The sequence below is a fragment of the Pipra filicauda genome, unplaced genomic scaffold, assembly GCF_003945595.2.
Source record: "Pipra filicauda isolate LSUMZ 115617 unplaced genomic scaffold, ASM394559v2 scaffold474_size475410_pilon, whole genome shotgun sequence".
Classification (NCBI taxonomy): Eukaryota; Metazoa; Chordata; class Aves; order Passeriformes; family Pipridae; genus Pipra; species Pipra filicauda.
Window position 1 is genome coordinate 82,284 of NW_024104614.1, and position 18,280 is coordinate 100,563.

The window sequence follows — 18,280 nt, forward strand, 5'->3', positions numbered from 1 at the left end:
GTGGGGTCATGACTCAAGAACAGTAAAAGCAGCCTGGGGATGGGCTGTAGCAGCAGGACCCTCTGTTCTTGTCTCTCTGCAGTAAAAAGCAGAGGGGCTGTAATGCCCATGTCAGCCTCTTCCTGGGCATGTGGGCCACTGTGGAGCCTTTTTGCAGGCACTTATGTTGGTCACTGTACTGGAACTGGCTGTCAGCAGGATCATCTCCTCCTTTCTTTGGGCAAAGTGCCTCAGAGGGCCTGAACACCCTTCCCAAGGAGAAACTTGGTCTTTCTTTTGAGCCGCAGACCTGGGGGATGATTCACTTGTGGATGCAACAGGATTGGCAACTCTGGGTCCCTGTGTACGAAGATTTTGGGAATCCCGCCTGGAAACACCTGTATGTTGGTGCTGGCAGCAGAGGGCAAAGCCAGGGGCTCCCAGAGAAGGTGGCCAAGGTCCCTCTTGATGAGATGTCTGTCCCAGGCTCACCACCCTGGGAGAGAGGAGTGGTTTCCCTTTCTCTGGTGTTAGCTGTTCCTGCCCTTAGGTCTGCCCCTGGGTTGCTGTGCACCTGCCTGCAGCTCTCAGAGAGACCCTGATAGCTGAAGCTGGAGGGTGATTCCTCCCTGGACAAGTCATGCTAGTGAAAAATAAACTGGATCTGGTCAGGTAAAATCTTTGAACAGCACCTGTAAGTACTGTCTGGGCTGCTCTGTGGTGGCTGCCTCTCTAAGGGCGTGTCCCCCTTTGGATTTATCCAGGAGCTGTTTGAAATGTGGAGAGTGGCATCGTTCTGCTTGCAGTGGGCATGTGAAAGGTGTGATATTGCTGGCAGAGCAGGTAGAGTTGTTGTCTGTCCAGTACAGGGCATGTCAAACAGGACAGAAATGGAGCAGGACCTTGTCACCTGTTGTAGCATTTACTGGTGTGTGTTGGAAGAGCCAGGATCTGCCTTTCCTCAAGGGAAGGTGAGAGGACTAGCCCAGGGAAAGGCAGAGGGGCCGGTGTGCCTCTCTTTAAACTGTCCCACCGCTCCTGGTCTGCAAACTCTTCTTCTCCTGCTAGTTAATATTAGTATTCCGTTTGTGGAACGGGCGATGCAATTAACACAAAGGTACAGTCATTCATTCTGACTGGAGGACTCATGGGATCAGATGTACTGGGGATAGGAAGCGGAGGCTTTCTGCTGGGAAAGAATGTCACAGCACAGCGGACACAGAAATGAAAAGCTATTAATAATGATCCCGGAACTTCACTTCCATCAGCTGTTTATTTAAAGGTGCTCCGTATTCAAAGCCTCCTGATTTATGTGGGCAATAACACTCACAGTCCTGGGATCACTTTTTTAAGCAAGGCTAATGGGGTGAAACCATCATACTGCGACAGTAGAGATCAAGCTGGGAAAATGATACTGGAGAGAAAAATAAACTATTGCCTAGATAATCCCAGAGCTACGCTGGGCTGGGAGCTGGTGTGAGCTCCCTGCTCTTCCAGCATTTATAAAGGCTCTTACTTCCTTTTTTTCCTTGGTCTTTGTGAACAGAATTTACTGGGCATGGAAGGATATAAAAATTTGATTCTACCAGGCAGGATGCTAAAATGCTGCTTCCCTTGCATGCAAGTGAAGCTTTGTCTGTAGTAGAGCTGTGTGTGGCTGTTTGGCCACGCAGTGCCCTGGGTCAGGCAGCCTCTCCATCTCAGCCTCTGGGGCTCCCATCCTGTCTTGGTCCTTTCTTGAGGGACTGGTTCCTCTGGAGAAGGGGGTCTCTGCTCTCTGCTGTGTGGATTTGCCTGCACAGTGGTGGTACAGGAGTGCCTGGAGGGGCAGAGTTGGGATGTTCTGCACTGTGGCACAGAGGGGAGGAAGGGCTGCTCTGCACTGGGGGAGGTCAGGTTCTGTGAGGGTTCTCTTTATGGGGCTGTTAGTCCTGGCACCACCAGGGAGGGCTGCTTGGTGGGACTCAGGTGCTGGGCCGTTGACCTGACCCATGAATTTGACACAAACTCGTGGTGGTTGCCTCATCCTTTCCCAGTTAAACCACAACAGGAGATTGGGCTCAGGGCAGGAGGAGTGCGACAGCAGTGCTGGTTTCTTCTGAACCTGCAGCAGAGCCCTTAGGAGCAGGAGCTGGTTTCAGCAGCTCCCTCTGGACGTCGGGCAGAGTGCCAGGAGTGCCAGATGTTGGCCACCAGAGGATACGTGACTTGTGGTACTTGCAGGGCAGTGAGCAGCTTTTGGCAAAACCTGCGTGTTTTTCCTGGGGGTGTGGAGTAGCCCCGAGGCCGTGGAGCCGCTGTGCCTGTTGCCCTGGGCAGCGACTGACTCCTGGGACACGACTCCGAGTGCTGTGCGCCGTCAGGAGCTGCTGGTGGTGGTGATGTGATTAGTAGGATGAAGCAAATGATTCCAAATAAATAATGCATCTATCATTAATGGCTGAATGCAAAATTTAGCCTGTTGCTGTTGTCTGCAAGTTGCTTACAAGGAGGTCACAGTCTTTTAGTCTGCTGTGGGCTGGAGCAGGCTGTTCTCTGCAGCTCGCTGGCAAATGCTCTGCTTGGAGGATTCCTGGTCCCCTCTGCTCCAGAGTGTCAGTCCCTGGCCCAGCAGGAGGGGCCAGTCCATCCTGGTTGTACTTTGTGAGGGGGAGGTGGGCTTTGCTTTGAATGAGTCTCTACCAGGGTGAGCATCCAGAGGCTCCTGTGGGACTGTTCTCGAGAACACCTCACTGCTGACCTGGCTCTGCTCAACACGCAGCCTGAGGGACCCAGGGAGGGACCTGGCAGGGCTCTGATCACCTGGACAGCCTCCAGGGGTGTGCAGGTGCCCATTCCTTGCTGTGCTCCTCTTGGAGGTGTTGACTTTCAAACAGACTTGGCCAAAATGTACCCTCTGTGTAGGAGACTCAGCTGACAGAGGTTTCTGCCAGCTGTGGTGGACTGTTCTGTGCGATGCTGTGACTTAGCAAAGCGTGTTTGCTTCCTGTTTGGCGGATGAGGATGTGCAATGTTCCACTTCAGCTTCCTGAATTCCTGTGGTACCCAGATTACTTCCTTTCTTCCCAGTGTGTTTGCTCAGAAATTCCTGTAGAGCAGGAAGGTTTGGACCTGGAGCCTCTTCTTCCACATGCCAGAAAAGCCTCAGTGTAGTCAAAGTAGTGTTGGATTTTAGCAGGATGCTGCAGAAATAATTTTCTTGCCCATTATACTATCTCGTTTCTAATTTTTGTTTAATGAGCTTATCTGACAATAAGAAAATCATTGTAACAGTTTTCTTAAGTGTGAAAGATCAGGCTGAAATTGGCATTAAAGAGACTAATTACTTTCATTCTTCCACCTTTCTGACAGCTGTTTATTGCTGCAGGCTCATCCTGAGGTACTGAGGAAACCACTTATCTCTTCAGGTGCCTTTGGCCCAAGGTATCTGCAAGAGAAAATTGGGTGCCTGCTTCTAATCTGGGCTGTGCAAACTGGATCATCTTGTTACACAGGACAAAAGTGCTGTGGAAACTGTAGGTGTGACACCTGTGGTGCAGCCCCACAGGTCTGGTCCTGTTTTATTGTTGCTCCCTTGTCCTCCCTTGTGACTTCCCTGCTTCATCAGGGAAGTTTGAGTCGCAGAATGACAGTGTGATGCCACGGAAAGGGACTTCCTTGGTCTTGTACTTTCCATAAAGGGGAGTTGCATGTCTCCTGTCAAGAAGAATGAGGGATTTCCAAGGACAAAATTGCTAAGAGGATTAAGATGTGTATGGAAGAAGAGTGAGCAACAGCAAGAGACCTACCTGAAAGTGGCATTTGCCTGCCATAGTATTTATTTCACCAGAGGACTGAGTCTGTACATGACCTTGAACCCTGAGAAGCCAACTGAAGCAGGTTTCTTTGAACCTTTATGGCTCAGTATAATACCCACTTGTTATTCTCTATAGGAATTTGGGGAGACTTTCACGAGAGGTGGAAAGTTGCAGACAAAGCTGTGAACATCTTCAATTTTCCATTTAATCACACAGTATTGAATGATAAATAATTCATGCATCTGCCAAACACTGGCTTAAAAGAACCCAATTCCCTCCACATTTGTCGAAGTGGAAGAATTCCATTTTGTGCTTTTTTATTTTACGTCGTCCTTTAACTCCTGTCCAAAAGCCCTGTTGTCTGGGCCATCAGCTTTGATTCCACTTGCCCTGTTTTGGACTCGTGCCTTTCCTTTGTTGTCACTTCTGCTGTTCAGAGCTGGCAGGAGGGCAGTGATGGTGCTCCCTGTGTGTCCACGGGGTGCAGCCCTGGCAGTGGAGGCTTGTGGGGAGTTGTCTGCCCTGCTCTGTGGGAGCACTCCTGGCTCCTCAGGAGGTGCTTAGGCACAGAAGATGTGAATCTTTTGGGAATGCAACTTCTGACTCTCTGCAGGGTGTTTAGAAGGTGACTTTCAGATGTGGCTATCTGTCCAGATCCTAAAATTAAAGACTTGCTCTGAGCTCTGGAGCTTTCTCTCCACAGCAGGAGGAACTCTGTCCATCCCAGCAGTTGTGACAGAGATGCTGTGATGGCTGCCTCCACCTCCTCTCAGAGATTGTTTTTAAAGACGAATTAAAAGTATTGTATTCACGTAGACAAGGCATGAAAATTCCATATTTGGAAAAGAATTGCTGCAGAGCGAGACCGTTATGGCTGTAAAACCCTCTTCCCTAGGGCAAGCATTGAGGATTTTCTTTGCAATTAAAATTTCTTTGAAACTTGGACCAGAGAAGATTTGGAGGAAAAAAAAAAAAATCTCCTGAACTTTGAAAGTACTTCTTTCCAAACAATGCTTGTGTGAGAGCTTTAACAAATGCTGTTCCTCCCAGTGTGTCTGATAGCAGAAAGTGACTGAACATGAGAAGTCAAAAGGTTGTGAATAGCTCCTGCTCTAGTCTCACTCTTTCTATTAGAATTTTTCAAGGCAGCATTAAAGGGGACAATATTATACTTAGAGCAACTTAAAAAGAAGGGGCAAGATGCGTGTTTAGTCATACAGTCCTGAGCATTGCATAGATATATATTCCTCTGTAAGAACAACTTTTCTGGACTGTGTGCAAGTTTATCTGAGAAGAAAGGCAGATGAAAATGTTCCTTGCTGGGAGAATAATTCTAAGGAAGTAGAAGGAGGAAATCCAGAGATTTACTTCAAGAAAAAGTATGACTAAACTTTTACTATGGAAAATGGGCTTTCTGCCTTGTTGTCAGAGCTGAGGCTAGGGTGACATTAGTGAGAGAACTTGATTTTATCGTTGCCTGCCTGTCTTCTGTGCTCTTTATCAGGGCTGAAGACTTGCTGAAAGGCAGATTGCTACCAAACATTGCTTTGCACAGTCTGGACCTGCACTTTTGGGATATGCTCATCCAGCAGCTGGTTATACAACCCTTTCACTGTGTAAGTAAAAATAAAAGTAATTTGAATATCTTATTTCAAAAGCCTCTACAGTTTTGAATCCCTTGGCCACTGATCTCCAGCATTTGTAATACTGTGATGCAATGTGCCATCCAGGTCATCTCTGGCCATCTCTCACTGATTGTCAAAATGTATTGGGGTTCTGGAAATGACACTGAATTAGGACATGCTTTCTGCAGGATGCATTTCAGTAAAGGGATGCAACAGGGGTACCAGAGTTTGCAGTGACAGAAACCTGTCTAGCTTTCAGCTGCTCTCTGTGGCACCAGTGCTCTGATATCTTGTCCAGCTTTATCTGAACGTTGTGTCTCAGGTGTCACTGATGGGATCTGCTGTGGGATGGGACCTTGCAGCGCAGTGACTATGATCGTAATCCACCTTGCTGTGTGTGGGCATCCCACAGCTTTGCAGCAGTGCTGATGTCCCTTGCAGATTTATTGGCCGTGTGTGTTCATGTATTCCACCCAAAGACACTGGTTTGTGGGTGTTGGAGCAGAGGATGTTGGAGTAGCAGCCAGGTTGTGGTGTTGGTCCCTGGTGTTTTAAACCTGCAGAACCCTCCTTGTAGGGCAGAGGGCTGGATGCCCTGGCCATTCCTTTGTCCAGCCCAAAGGGGTAATCATGGGATGCCTCTTGGATGCTAAAAAGAGCCGTGGGAAGCTGTGGGGATATGGGTGGGTGCTTGGCCATGGTGCTGTGGTCCAGGCTTGGTGTGCTGCTAATGTGCATTGTCAGGAGGCAGCGTGTGGGATGTTGGAAGCTTGCATGTGATACACTTGCCTGGTCTGGAGGTGACACTGTCTTATGTCTGGCAAGATTGCCTCATCCCTCGTCTCTAGATTTTGAGGAGAAGTTTATAAAAGGAAAAAAAAAGAAAAAAATCTGCCTCATCTTGTCTTACAATATCCAGTAGAGAAAGTGAGCTCCAGAGAGCTTGAGTTCATGTCTTAGCCCTAGGCCTGGAGATTATGAACCATCTTAAAGCTTTGCAGCAGCCTTGCCATGCTTGTATTACCTGCACACAACAGATACGGGCAGTGTGCTGTAGCCAGCCTGTTCCTTTTCCCGGGAAGGGGAGCATTAAGCGGATTTGAATCCTGTTTAACAGGAGGAGACGTGGTCACAGGCTGCGTGCTGCTGCACTGTAGGCAGCACTAGAGAAGAATTGCTGTTGAAGTAATTGCAGGCTTTTTCCTGCCCCGACTCCCAGCAAGGTCTGTCTGAGGCTGGCCTGTCGTGCTGCCCATGCTCTCGGGTGTGAGGCAGGTGGGCTGCCCATGGATGCAGACTGAGCTGGCACTGATGTGTCCCCAGAGCTGCCCTTGTGCTTGCATGTGACCCGTTCCCTTGTGGTGACACAGCTGGCACGTGTGGATGGTGCTGGACCTGCTGCACACCCTCTGAGCTCTCAGGGAGCTGCTCTTTCCTTGACTTTGCTGTGTAGCAGGTCTGGAACTGGTTAATGGATGCTCCCAGTTTGAACTCATTCAAAGCAGCGAGAGGACCGTGAAGATCAGGGCTGAGCTGTTGTTTCTGACCAGCGACCCTCCTGCTGCAGCCTTGTGTCTTCTGGGGAGTGCACATGCCATGGGAAAGCAGGAGAAAGCCCAAGCTTTCAGGAGCTCCTGTCTTGTGCTTGGTATTCATTCTGTGGTTCTGCCTTCTCGAGGGTGGCACAAGTGTTGTCTAACTCTTGCCTTGCTCCTCAGCAGCTTTTGTAGCATCCTTGTGGCTGTTCTGAACAGCCAGAGCAGTCCTGATGCTCCTGACAGTAGTGATGCTGTTCTGCTGGGAGGAGTGAGGAGCCAAGGCAGAGCGTTCAAGCCCACATTGGCTTAGACAGCTGGCTGAGGTCAAGGAGGGAGGGCTTTCCTTCCCCTCTGTTGCATCTTTCAGCAGCTGCTGGGCAGCTCTACATTTTCTGCCACTTATAAGGGCTTGTCTTGGAGGAACAGTGCTGGTGTGGCCAACACTTCAGTAGAGCTATGGGCATGAGGAGCACTGCATGGGCTCCTGGGTTGCTCCCAGACCTCTGGATGGGATTGTTCTCCCTGGGCTCCTGGGGCATCACTGCCCTGGCCCTGGGACTCCAGTGGTGTTGGGCAGTAGTGCAGGACTGTGATGCACTGGGCAGTGCTATCTTTGTGTGCTGTTGCCTGCCCCTGTCTTCCCCCTCCCCCTGCCTGCCTTCTCCTGCATCAGCCTGCATTTTTAAAATGAAATAAATATTGACACGGGCGGGATGCTATTCAATTTGTCCTGATCACTGGGCTGCGGTGAGTTCTGACAGAGCACAGTGTAAAACATAAGCTCAGGATGTAATTTCTACTGTCAACATGATGTACAGTATAGCTGTGCCAAATGCACACCAACAAACTGCACAAGCTCTTGTGGGAAGGGGAGGGGGCGAGTTGTGCTGATAATTGAGATGCAGGGACGGCAGAGCAGCAGGAGAGGGGACATCACCCTGGGCCTGGGGCCGTGTGAGGGTCTGGTGCTTCACTCTATGCATGAAAACCTGCTTGGCTTGGTGAGTGCCTGGGCATGCTGCCACGTGGGTGCATGTGTGCTGCTGCCTGCTGGGACCCTGCAGGCTGGGCTGGCTGCAGCAGCAGCTCCCACCAGTTATTTATGGCCCCACTGCTCACGTGTGGCAGAGAGAAGTGGCACTTCCAGCTGTTGGTGAGATCTCTTCAATAACACAGGGAAATAAATTTAGTGCTTATCTTGGTTCCTATGCACAGGACTTTCTGTGGTGCCTTGATTCCTGCTGCTGCAGGGGCACGAGCAGGACTTGGGGGTCTTGGCTTCACAGCCTCTGAAAGGGGTCTGTGATGTGATAGCTGGAAAAAGGGTGTGCACACTGAGAAGAGACATGACCCTGACCTCAGCTGTGGCCTGAACCTCTGACAGAAGAGACACAAGCTGAGAATTTGTGGGTGGAGAAGGGTCTGGTCTGTGGTAATGAGCCTGGCTACAGGTGTGTTTCTGGATCAGTGTTTTGAGGTGGCTCTGGCTGTGGGGGGCTGGAGGTCACCATAGGTTGTGTAGACGGGCTTTGCAGCCTGGGACCTGGACGAGGCAAATGAGGTTACACCACCCCCACCTCTGCCCATGGGAAGAGCACACAAGCAGCTCAGCTGAGTGTAGCTGAACTTTGGACCCATGAGAGAGCCACCAGCAAACCACATTAGCAGTAAAAGGAGAAATCAGTTAAATATAAAAAGCAACATAATAGCTGAGACTCTAAACAGAAGGTTGTGGTTCCCACAGCAACGCATCCCAGCCCATGGGTGCTCAGCAGGACTCTCCTCTCTGTGGCAGGAGCTGCTCTGTGGAGTGCTCAGATGCAACAGGGCTGAACAAGTTGCCTTGGGAACTGTGGGCCAGCTTGTCCGCCAGCCAGGGAGCAACTCAGCTCCCGTGGAGCTCACCCACTGCAGCATCTTCTGCCCTCACTTCCTCTTTTCTGCCTGACCTTAGTACGTGCATTTAAATTGTTGCTTTTACTGTTTTATTGATACATTTTAGGATTGTGCTGCAGCTCTGGCCAGGCTGACATGGAAGGCACAGTGCCCGTTTCTGAGCAAGGAGCAGGGCCATCCCTGTGTGCACAGGGCTGTCTGCAGTGCGTGCCTCAGGTAGTCGTGCTGCCACTCAGGTGTGAAATGGTGTGATGAGGAGAATGAAGGTGGCTCCTGCTGGATCAGGGAGCCAGGGTTGGTGCTACCTGCCAGCTGTGTGCCCTGAGCACTGTGTGCTGCAGGCAGTGGGGAATGTGCTGCCTTCGTGCCAGCTCGGTCGGGGCCCCTGGATGCTGACGTTACTCGTGGTGCCAGGACTTGCACCATTGGACTGGCTTTCTTTCAGCCTCCCTGTGTGTTCAGAAGGCCTTTGGTGCTGCAGAACTGCTCCCTGGCAGCCTCACTGCTGCCTTGTCAGGCTTCTGGCAGGGCTTTATAAACCAGTGTGGATGGATGTGCTCCTGGATGGCAAGGAGAAGGTACTGGGTGGACAGAGTGGCTGGTGGCTGCCTCTCCCTAAGGCTATGCTGATGTATTTGTCCTGAGAAATGAACTCCTTTTTAAGTTCTTTTTCTGACAGTTGCATTTACTAGGTACAATTCATTTGTACTCAGACTTTGGATGCGTCTGGAGGTGTTGTCTGCAAAAATACTGCAGAGTGGCGGGGCAGAGATGCTGAATGTGTTCTTCCCACACTTACTGTTTGCCTTGGGTGCTGACCTGAAACTCTTGCTCTGGCAGAGCTTGTGCTGTTCAGTTTATTGACAGCTCTTGCTGTCTGCGGAACTTACTCCAAAATAACCACAAATCTCCCAGATGTGAGAATTTGGAGAGATGCTGTTTGTGACTGTGGTGCACTGTATCTTGGTGTATGTACCTTCTGTGTAAACGTGATAAAGCACATTTGTACATGTGCTGTTGTTGTGAGTGTTTTGTTCTGAAGCCTGTTGTGAGTCAGGCATCAGCTCCATTGCTCCAGAGCAGGGACCCTTGTCTCTGTAAAGTTACTTTACCCTGTGAGTCTTCTAACAGTGGGAAGAGATGACTCAGTCCACCACCCACTTACAAGTCACCTCATTTCCCTAAGTCTCTGATATTAAATACTCTGGTGTTTGATAGGGCTCCTCACCAAATTGGCAAGTGTAGCTCATCCTTGGGGAGCAGGAGCAGGAAGAGTTTCTGCCTGGGGAGGCCTGGCTGCAGGAGACAGTCACGGCATTGCCAACAACCTTACCTGGCTGGTGCAGAAGTGTCTTAATAACAAATGGGCTGGCAGGGAGAAGGGGTGGGGAGGAATGTTAGTGCTTCTGTACCATGATTGCTAACATAAAAATACACTGGAGACCCTGTGTTCCTTGGAGCATGAAGCGCACAGGGCTGGCACATGTGACAGCTGATGTGCATGTGTGAGTGGAATATAGCATGTGTACATGGAGAGGAAATGTGTGTGCACCCAGATGAGGCACAAATACAGACAAAAGAGTGCCAGTGTGCGTGAGTTATCTTAGCTGTGCATGGGCTGGAATGTGTGTGAACCCTTTGGGTGAATAGATCTGTGCATGTTGTGTGACATACTACCTGTGAACCACGAACAGGCAGTGCAGAACAATACCTGGCACTGGTGCCTCGTGGTTCTCAGTGAAGTGTTAGTCCAGACAAGTGAATGCAGAAATGGCAAGGCAGCTCACTGGATGCTTTGGGAAATGGCCTTTTGGTGCAGTCACACAGGGGAATGGCAAATGTGGGTAAGAACTGGGGAAATACTTGGGAGCTGTCCCTGCTCTGGACTGCTGGGGCTGTTTGGATTCATGGGGGGGTCTGTGAAGAGCACAGTCCAATTCCCTTTCTATGGGGAGTAGATGGTCATCTAGTTCAGGAACATCTCCCTCTCTGGTCATCCTCTTTCCCCCTCCTATTTAGCTGACAGGAGATTAATTCTGCAGACTGGTGCATGTTTCATGAGTAGCTCAGGCTGTGGCTGGAATCGCAGAGCTCTGGTGGAAGCTCAGGATGTTGGTGCAGGGAGAGATGAATGCTGCATCCCCATCTCCTGATCAGGTCTCTTCTCCCCAGGTGCTGACTGGATGTACTGTACTCTGGGCCAAAGGCCTCATGTCTCAGTCCTTGGTGCCCTGCAGGTGCCTTCAAATTTACCCTGGAGCCCTTTTTAAACTGTTACCTTTAAAGTCAGCCAGGTGGTGATTTCTTGAACAGATGCTTTTCTCCTGCCCATGGCTGCAGAAGTGAGAGGACAGCAAAGCTTCTGCAGGGAAGGCTCTCAGGAGCAGCTGGACAGCCTGCCCTTCTCATGGTCAGGTGCTGGCATCCCCCAGCGTGAGCCTTGTCTGCGAGGGCAGGACTGGTGTGGTCTGGTCCTGCGCAGGCAACAGCAGCTGTGCAGTGCTGGGGGTGCTCCTACACATCTCCTGACAGTGTGGGCAGCAATGACCCCCTCCAGGGACAGACCCTGCTCCCGTCAGCAGCCAGGGCTGCGTGGTGAGGGGGTACCCTTGTCAGCGGGGTCCTTGGTCTCTGAGTCCTTGCTGGAGTAGATGTCCACAGTGCTGAGAGCTCTGCAACCCTCCTTCTGTGTTCCTGCTCTGGCAGGACCTGTGGGGCTGGGCTCTGCTGTGGGGCAGGGCAGGGTGGGACGCTGACCAAGGCTGCAGGAGCAGCATGGGGGGACATGAGGCCCTGCTTGCACACTGGCACTGACACCTTGGCCTTTTCCAGGCTCCTGGAGATGCTGCTGGCCACCCTGCACCTCCCTGCGTGAGCCAGCGAGGATGGAAGTGACCGGGATCAGCTGGGCAAAGGACCCTTCACCGGGTGCTGGGGTGTCGTGCCCCTGAAGATGGGAGTTACAAATGGCCTCCTTGTGAACTGCACGTGTGGTACAGGTGCCTGCACTGCCAGACCCCTGGCACAGTAACCCAAGGCTGCCCCGGGACAGGGGGGCGTTGGCCACAGCAGCTCATCCTGTTAACTCCTCCGTGAAAACACAGGTGGAACAGCTTTCCTTCGCCTCCCGTGAATGAGGGTTGGGGGTGCCCGTGCCCCGCGCGCTGCTGCGGCGTCCCCTGCCCGCCGCGGGGGTGGGCAGCAGGCTGAGCATCCCCAGCGAGACCGGCAGCAGCCGAGCACGGAGCCGCCCAGCTCTGCCCCTGGGGACAAATGCCAGCTGCCAGACTCTTCTCTGGAGACCCAGGAGCAGCCCGTGAGGCACCAGCACTGACTGCTCCCACGCTGGCAGCGGGCAGTCTGGGACGCCTCTCCTCACAGATGTGACTCGTGGTGGGACAGGAGTGCTCCAGCTGCCGGGCACGGCATGCAGCAGGGATGGGGATGCTCTGCACTGACCGGGCAGCCTCACGCTGCTAGTGTGGACTTCCCTCCTACTCTTCCCTAAAGGATGCTAGCTGCCAGTCCAACAGCTCCTGCTCATGCATCCTCCTAGAGTGCAATGGCGAAGGGTCTGCAGGGCTTCTCGTGGACCATGCTGCTGCTGTTCTGTGCCATCCAGGAGCTGGGGTCCTGGGCCGTGCACACGGCGGTGGAGGGCCCTGGCCTAGGGCAGCCAGGGGACCCTGCGCTGCTGGCCGGAGGGCGAGTGAAACGTGGCTGGGTCTGGAATCAGTTCTTCGTGGTGGAGGAGTACACGGGCACGGAGCCGCTGTACGTGGGGAAGGTAAGCTAGCCCAGTGTTTCCATGGGGCTGAGAGAGACAGTGGCAGAGCAGACATGCTGGCAGTGCAGGGGACAGAGGGGACCTACGTGAAGGGTGCTCATAGAGGTACTCTGTGGACTGGGATGGCAGGAGCCTGATCCCTGCTGGGGGTGAGGAGGTTAATGTGCTCCCAGAGACTATGATAGGAGCACTCCAGAATTCATGTCTGTGTTCTTACAGTCGTGTGCTGGGTTCCTGTGGTGTTGGGGATGGGTGCAAGGAACCCTATCTCTTTGGGAGCTGCTGGCAGATGACAGTGCCTTGCTGGGCAGAACTGGGTCTGTTGGTGGGACCTTGTCACTTCACTGGTGTGTGACCTCCTGTGGAGGCTGGACAGGAACCTTTGCTCCTTTCACTCCTCGTGTCCTGAGGCTAAAAGAGCACTTCAGCTTGGGGTTGCTGGGCTTCAATGTTTCCTGGGAGCTGTGGAGAAGCTGCCCTTGTCTCCCACGCATTGGGAAGATGTGTTATTTGTATACTGGTGAAGGCAGTGCTGGCTGCTGGGACCAGTCGGAGCAGCACACTGCAGTCCAGCTGGAGCTGGGGATGTGGGCTCACCCCAAAGTTCCCAAGAGCTTGTACAGCAGGGCTGCCTGATGGCCTCGGCCGTCTGGGCATGAGTCTGGAGGAGGCTTGAAAATGGGTTTCCTGGCCAGGGGCCAGCTGGGATTTCAGCAGTGATTTGTGTCCGTTTCAGCAGACGCTCCAAGCCGCGCTCCTCCGCCGCCCTCGGAGCAGGCACAGCTAATTCCTGGCTCCCCTGGGAGCAGCGGAGGCACCAGGCCCTGTCACAGGCCTGGCAATGCCGTGGCTCTGAATGAACCAAAAGCTACAACTCGCCCATTTTGCAGCCTCTGTCCACACCACCCACCCCATCACCTGCCCCGCTCAGAACAAGTCAGCACTGAGATCACTCCCTGTGGATTCTGCTCCCCAGGGCTGAAAGCCACCAGGGCCAGGCTTCTCCAGGGACTGGGAAAAGATGTGGTGCCCTCCTGGGTGGTCCCTAGCAGTGTGACAGCCCTCCTGACACAGCCCGTGGATCTGGAGCCTTCCTACACAGGGGGGACCCTGCAGGGTAGCAGGGGCTTGCCCTCTGTGGATGCCTCTCACACACCTACATGTGCTTTCCGAAGGGCCAATACCATTTCCATAAAATCTGGGTTCTCTAGCTAATCCTTCTTCTGAACTGTAATTTCCCCTGAGGCTGCTGTCAGTTTGATGTGGATTTCTTTGGGTTTTTTAAATAGAATTATGGGGTCAGCACTAGTTACAAACTTCTGCATGTGGACAGATCTATTTTAGATAGAGGAGAGGATTAAAGGGAAAAAAGCAGATTTAATTAAGTTGCTAATATTTAAAGAAAATTGATGAACTTGGGCTTTATGAGTTGGAGCAAACAGAGTGCGCCGTTATTACGGGCTAGTTTTTATTTGATTTTCTTTCTTTTCTAGCCCTGGAGTCATTTTTTATTTGTGTATCTGTGCTTTCTGTTTAATTGCTTTTAATAAGGAATGTGCACCTCTGTTCACATTTAATTTTGATTTAATTATTAGTATGTAATTAATGGCTTCGTAAAAATGCTGGTTGTAGTCTTTTAGGACAAGGAAACTCTTTTCCTGTTCAACAAACAGGACAGATCAGCCTTTTGTCTGCCCTCTGGACGCCCTGGTGCTGCGGGCACTGCTGTCCTTGGCTGGGCAAGGGGGGTCCCTCTCCTCCCGGGGCACAGTGCTGCTGGCATCCCCAGCCAGCAGTTCTGTGCCAGGGCTGTGTGACTTGGCTCTCCTGCCATGCCCAGGGGTGATGGGATCCCCGAGGCTGCCTGGGAACATGGTGCTCCCCAAGCCTGCCTGCTGTAGCAGCAAGGCCAGGAGGAGAGAACATCCCTGGGATGTGATCTGGGCCCGTGGCATCTCCCCTCGGGTGCCTGTAGTCTGCAATCTGGCCCTCCCCCATTAGTTGTTGTTTAGCCAAGCAGCACAGATTTAGCTCTTTTAATCTTCCCTTGTAAATCAATCTCTGCAGCCCCCTGAGCCCAGGCTCCATTTTTCTTCCTAGCATTCTGATTTGCAGGGATGCTGGTGTCTGCTCCGAGCAGTCAGTGATGAGCAAATATGTGAAGAGGTTGTGCTGAGAACTCAGTGTGATGCTGGGAAGAGGTGCTGGGTGCTTTATCTCTGCCCTAATTATTAATCATGAGCCTGGTGTTCAGCAGAAAAATGCAGTTACTTGCGCTCTGCAGACCAGGTGCTCCTTCTTCGTTCTGAAAAGCTCGTGGAGCAGTGGGAACTGGGGAGAGGATAACAAAGTGAAGAGAGAGGGCAGCAAGCTCTCCAGCAGCCAGCAGGGAGGACTGGGACTTGGTGGCCAGGGTGGGATGACTTTCCCCACAGTCCAGGGCAGGATGCTCCGGGTGGCCAGGGTGGGATTGACCCACCCCTTAGGCACATCCCAAGTGGCACCGAGCCACCACGATGGTCCCAGACACTGCTGGGCTCACAGCCCTGTTTGTGAGCTGAGTGAAGGTCTCTTTCCAGGCAAGCCTTGGGAGATGTGTCACCATGGGCAGTAATTTGTGAGTGTTCTGCAAAATGCATTGAATTGTCTAACGCGTGGGTCCCTCACTCATGAAATAAATACATAAACTGTATCTAACAAGACAAATATAATGAAGGCATCGTAAAAAAGAGGCAGCTCTGGTATAAATTCTTCCTGGTAGAGCTGTATGTCTGAAAGGTGGGTTATAGAACTGCAGTTTGGAAGATTGAATGGCCCATAAACATTTTCATATTTCATTAGCCGATTAATGGACGGCTTTTTTCTTTTTTTGGAGGGGGCAACATGACTTTGCTGATTCTAGGCAGAAATTGTAGGAAACAAATGAAAGCAGCTGATGAAACCTTTCCGGGGGCCTGTCCCGTTATGGATTGTCCCAATTAATGCCTGTGCTGCTCTCTGTCAAGATGCATTCTGCCTGTCCAGTTACTGTTAATAGATTTCTCATAAGTGGCTGGATTGTAAAAACCTCATAACTCAGTTTAATGCCACCAATAAAATTATCTCTGGACGTCTGGCCTGGATTCCAGTCAGCTCCTGGTCCATGGGGAACTGCTGTTTACCCTTTCTGTTCCTTATTTCAAACACTGTCTTAATTAGAAAATGAAGCAGAGACTGGCTGCAAAAGCATCTTTGGCAGGGTCTGGTTTTAGTCCTGAACATGAGCCTGATTTGTCACACCCTCTGCAGGCTTTGCCCAGGTGGGGCTCTGGGTGTGATGTTGGGATGTTGTGAGCCCCTGTTACCTTGCCATGTAAACCCAGCCCGGGAGTGTAGTGAGTGTGTGAGCTCTTAGGCAGGGAGATTTGTCAGCACCGGCTGCCCAGATTATGGAGGGTGGCTGTGGCTGGGGCAGAGGGGCAGATGGGGATGGACTTTGGGCAGCTGGATGTGTAAAGGGGGTGAATGCTGATGATGAGGTACCTGTGCAGCTTGGGAGAGGCGATCCCACACTGCCAGAGACCTGGGTTCTTGGCCATAGGGAAATCTCTTTCTCTGGAGTGCAGCTGAGTTGTCCTTTCCTTTTCCCTCATCTCCTAACTGCTTGTTGGTGGGGTTTGTCCCTGGGTGTGTGGTGTGGGTGGGCACTGGCAGGATTTCTGCTCTGCAGAGCAGGGTAGGCAGGACAGAAGTTCCAGTTTATTGGGTCTTCCTTCATGCACACGAGTTGTCTAATGGTGCTCTCTGCCACTCTCCAGCCCAATGGGAGCAGAGGGGCATCATGCAGGCACTGTGGGTACCTTGTGCAGGGGCTCCAGACCCTTGCAGTCTTGGCTGGAGCTGGGCACAAGCACAACCCCAGCCTGCTCCCACCCTCTCCCTCTTTCCCTGGCAGATCCACTCGGACTCGGATGAGGGAGATGGCTCCATCAAGTACACCATCTCCGGGGAGGGCGCAGGGACCATCTTCCTCATCGACGAGATCACAGGTGACATCCACGCCACCGAGCGCTTGGACCGGGAGCAGAAAACCTTCTACACGCTGCGGGCACAGGCCCGTGACCGGCAGACGGATCAGCTGCTGGAGCCCGAGTCGGAGTTCATCATCAAGGTGCAGGACATCAACGACAGCGAGCCACGCTTCCTGGAGGGGCCCTACATCGGCAGCGTGGCTGAGCTCTCCCCCATCGGTAGGTCTCCCGGGTGGGAGGACGTGGGTTGGGAAACCTGCGCCTCTCTCCTGTCAAAAAAACCTCGAGCCTTCTGTACCCCTTGAAACCACCTGCAAATCCCAGGGATTCCAGTGCTAGGGAGCCAAAAGGGAAAAAATAAATAAGGTGGCTTAAGAAAAACAAGTGGATAAATCCTCTGAGCTGATTGCCAGCCTGTGTCTGAGCGCTCAGTCTCAGCCCTAAGCCGTGCTCTGGGGACGGGTCGTGGCGGTGCCAGCTGCCCGCTGTGCACTGACTCTGGCTTTGCACAGCCCCCTCGCTCCTAAATGCTGGGAGGTTGGACTAAGCCCTTGCATGCCGAGGGGCTCATGTCTGCCTGTGGTTCAGATTAGCCTGTGTGGTGCTTTTTCCCCTCCTCAGGCCATCCTCTGTGTGCTGCGCTGCCCAGCCGTCATCCCTTGTGTGTCCCCATGCAGCAGTGCCAGGCCCCTCTCAACTGGATCCATCCCTCCTCTGACGGGCCAGGATTTGTTGGCTGAGATTGAGGAATTCATGTCCCTGTGACAGAAATGTGGCTCCCCTCTGTTACCATTAGCTGCCCGTCTCCTTGGCACCAGGCCCCTTTTAAGTGTGTTGGTGATCAGCCTTGCTGAAGCACTGAGGGCCAGGCTGGGATGTGTATCATGGGGCTGCAGGAGTCCATCCTCCAGGATGGCCAAGCAGGACGGTCACCTTTGTGCTCACCCAGGTGTCAGGAGGGGTGCAGGGAGGTGGTGTGTGAGCTGCAGTGCTGCTGGCCTTGCTCCTGTGGTGGCTTGGTGCTGGATTCCCGTGCTGCTGAGCACAGCTGGAGTCCAGGAAAGTGGCTGGTGCTGCACTGCCCATGCTGTTCCCAGTCCATGCCAGGCTCTCTGTTACCCCCACTGACAAGCCTGAGCTCGTAGCAGGCTCTGTGTGTCGGCAGAAGCTCTAAATCACTGTTCCCAAAGGCTGCATCCAGGTAGAAGACAGCCTGTGAAAGACTAACATTGAAGATAAGGTGGGTCCCCAACAGTGTCAGAAAGGAATGAGTTGGCACAGGAGACAGGAATGGTGCCAGGACTGTGGTGAGACCCCCGGGGAAGCTGCACCAGGGCTTGACAGGTCAGGTCAGGTGAGCTGCCAGATCCTCTTGTGCTGCTGCAGGAAAGTCTGGCTGCAGAGACATCCTGGAAGCAGAGCTCAGGGGATGGTGCTCGGGTCTGCACTGCCTCAGGACAGAGCTCTGTCTCTCCGTGGTTAATATGCAGCATATTGCAAAGCTGGTGCGTGGCCTCCAGCAGGTACAGATGTACAGGAATTGCTCGCACCAGAGGAGCTGCTGCTGCCCGGATTCTGTTGATGTATGGAGAACAAGCTCTCCCGAGGCATCCCAAGCTCTCCTTCCTCTTCCCGTTACCTGCACAGA

At 52.5% G+C, this 18,280-nt stretch overlaps 1 protein-coding gene across 3 annotated transcripts in view; it reads left to right on the forward strand.

Moving 5' to 3' along the window:
- CDH22 (cadherin 22) overlaps nt 1-18,280 on the forward strand; it is a 77,149-nt gene that overhangs the window by 12,587 nt on the left and 46,282 nt on the right. For all 3 annotated transcript variants that reach the window (XM_039386223.1, XM_027745896.2, XM_027745897.2), the window contains exons 2-3: nt 11,668-12,622; nt 16,557-16,851. In XM_039386223.1, the coding sequence (XP_039242157.1) occupies nt 12,398-12,622; nt 16,557-16,851 (520 nt within the window). In that variant the 5' untranslated portion in view covers nt 11,668-12,397. The remainder of the gene's footprint in view (nt 1-11,667; nt 12,623-16,556; nt 16,852-18,280) is intronic.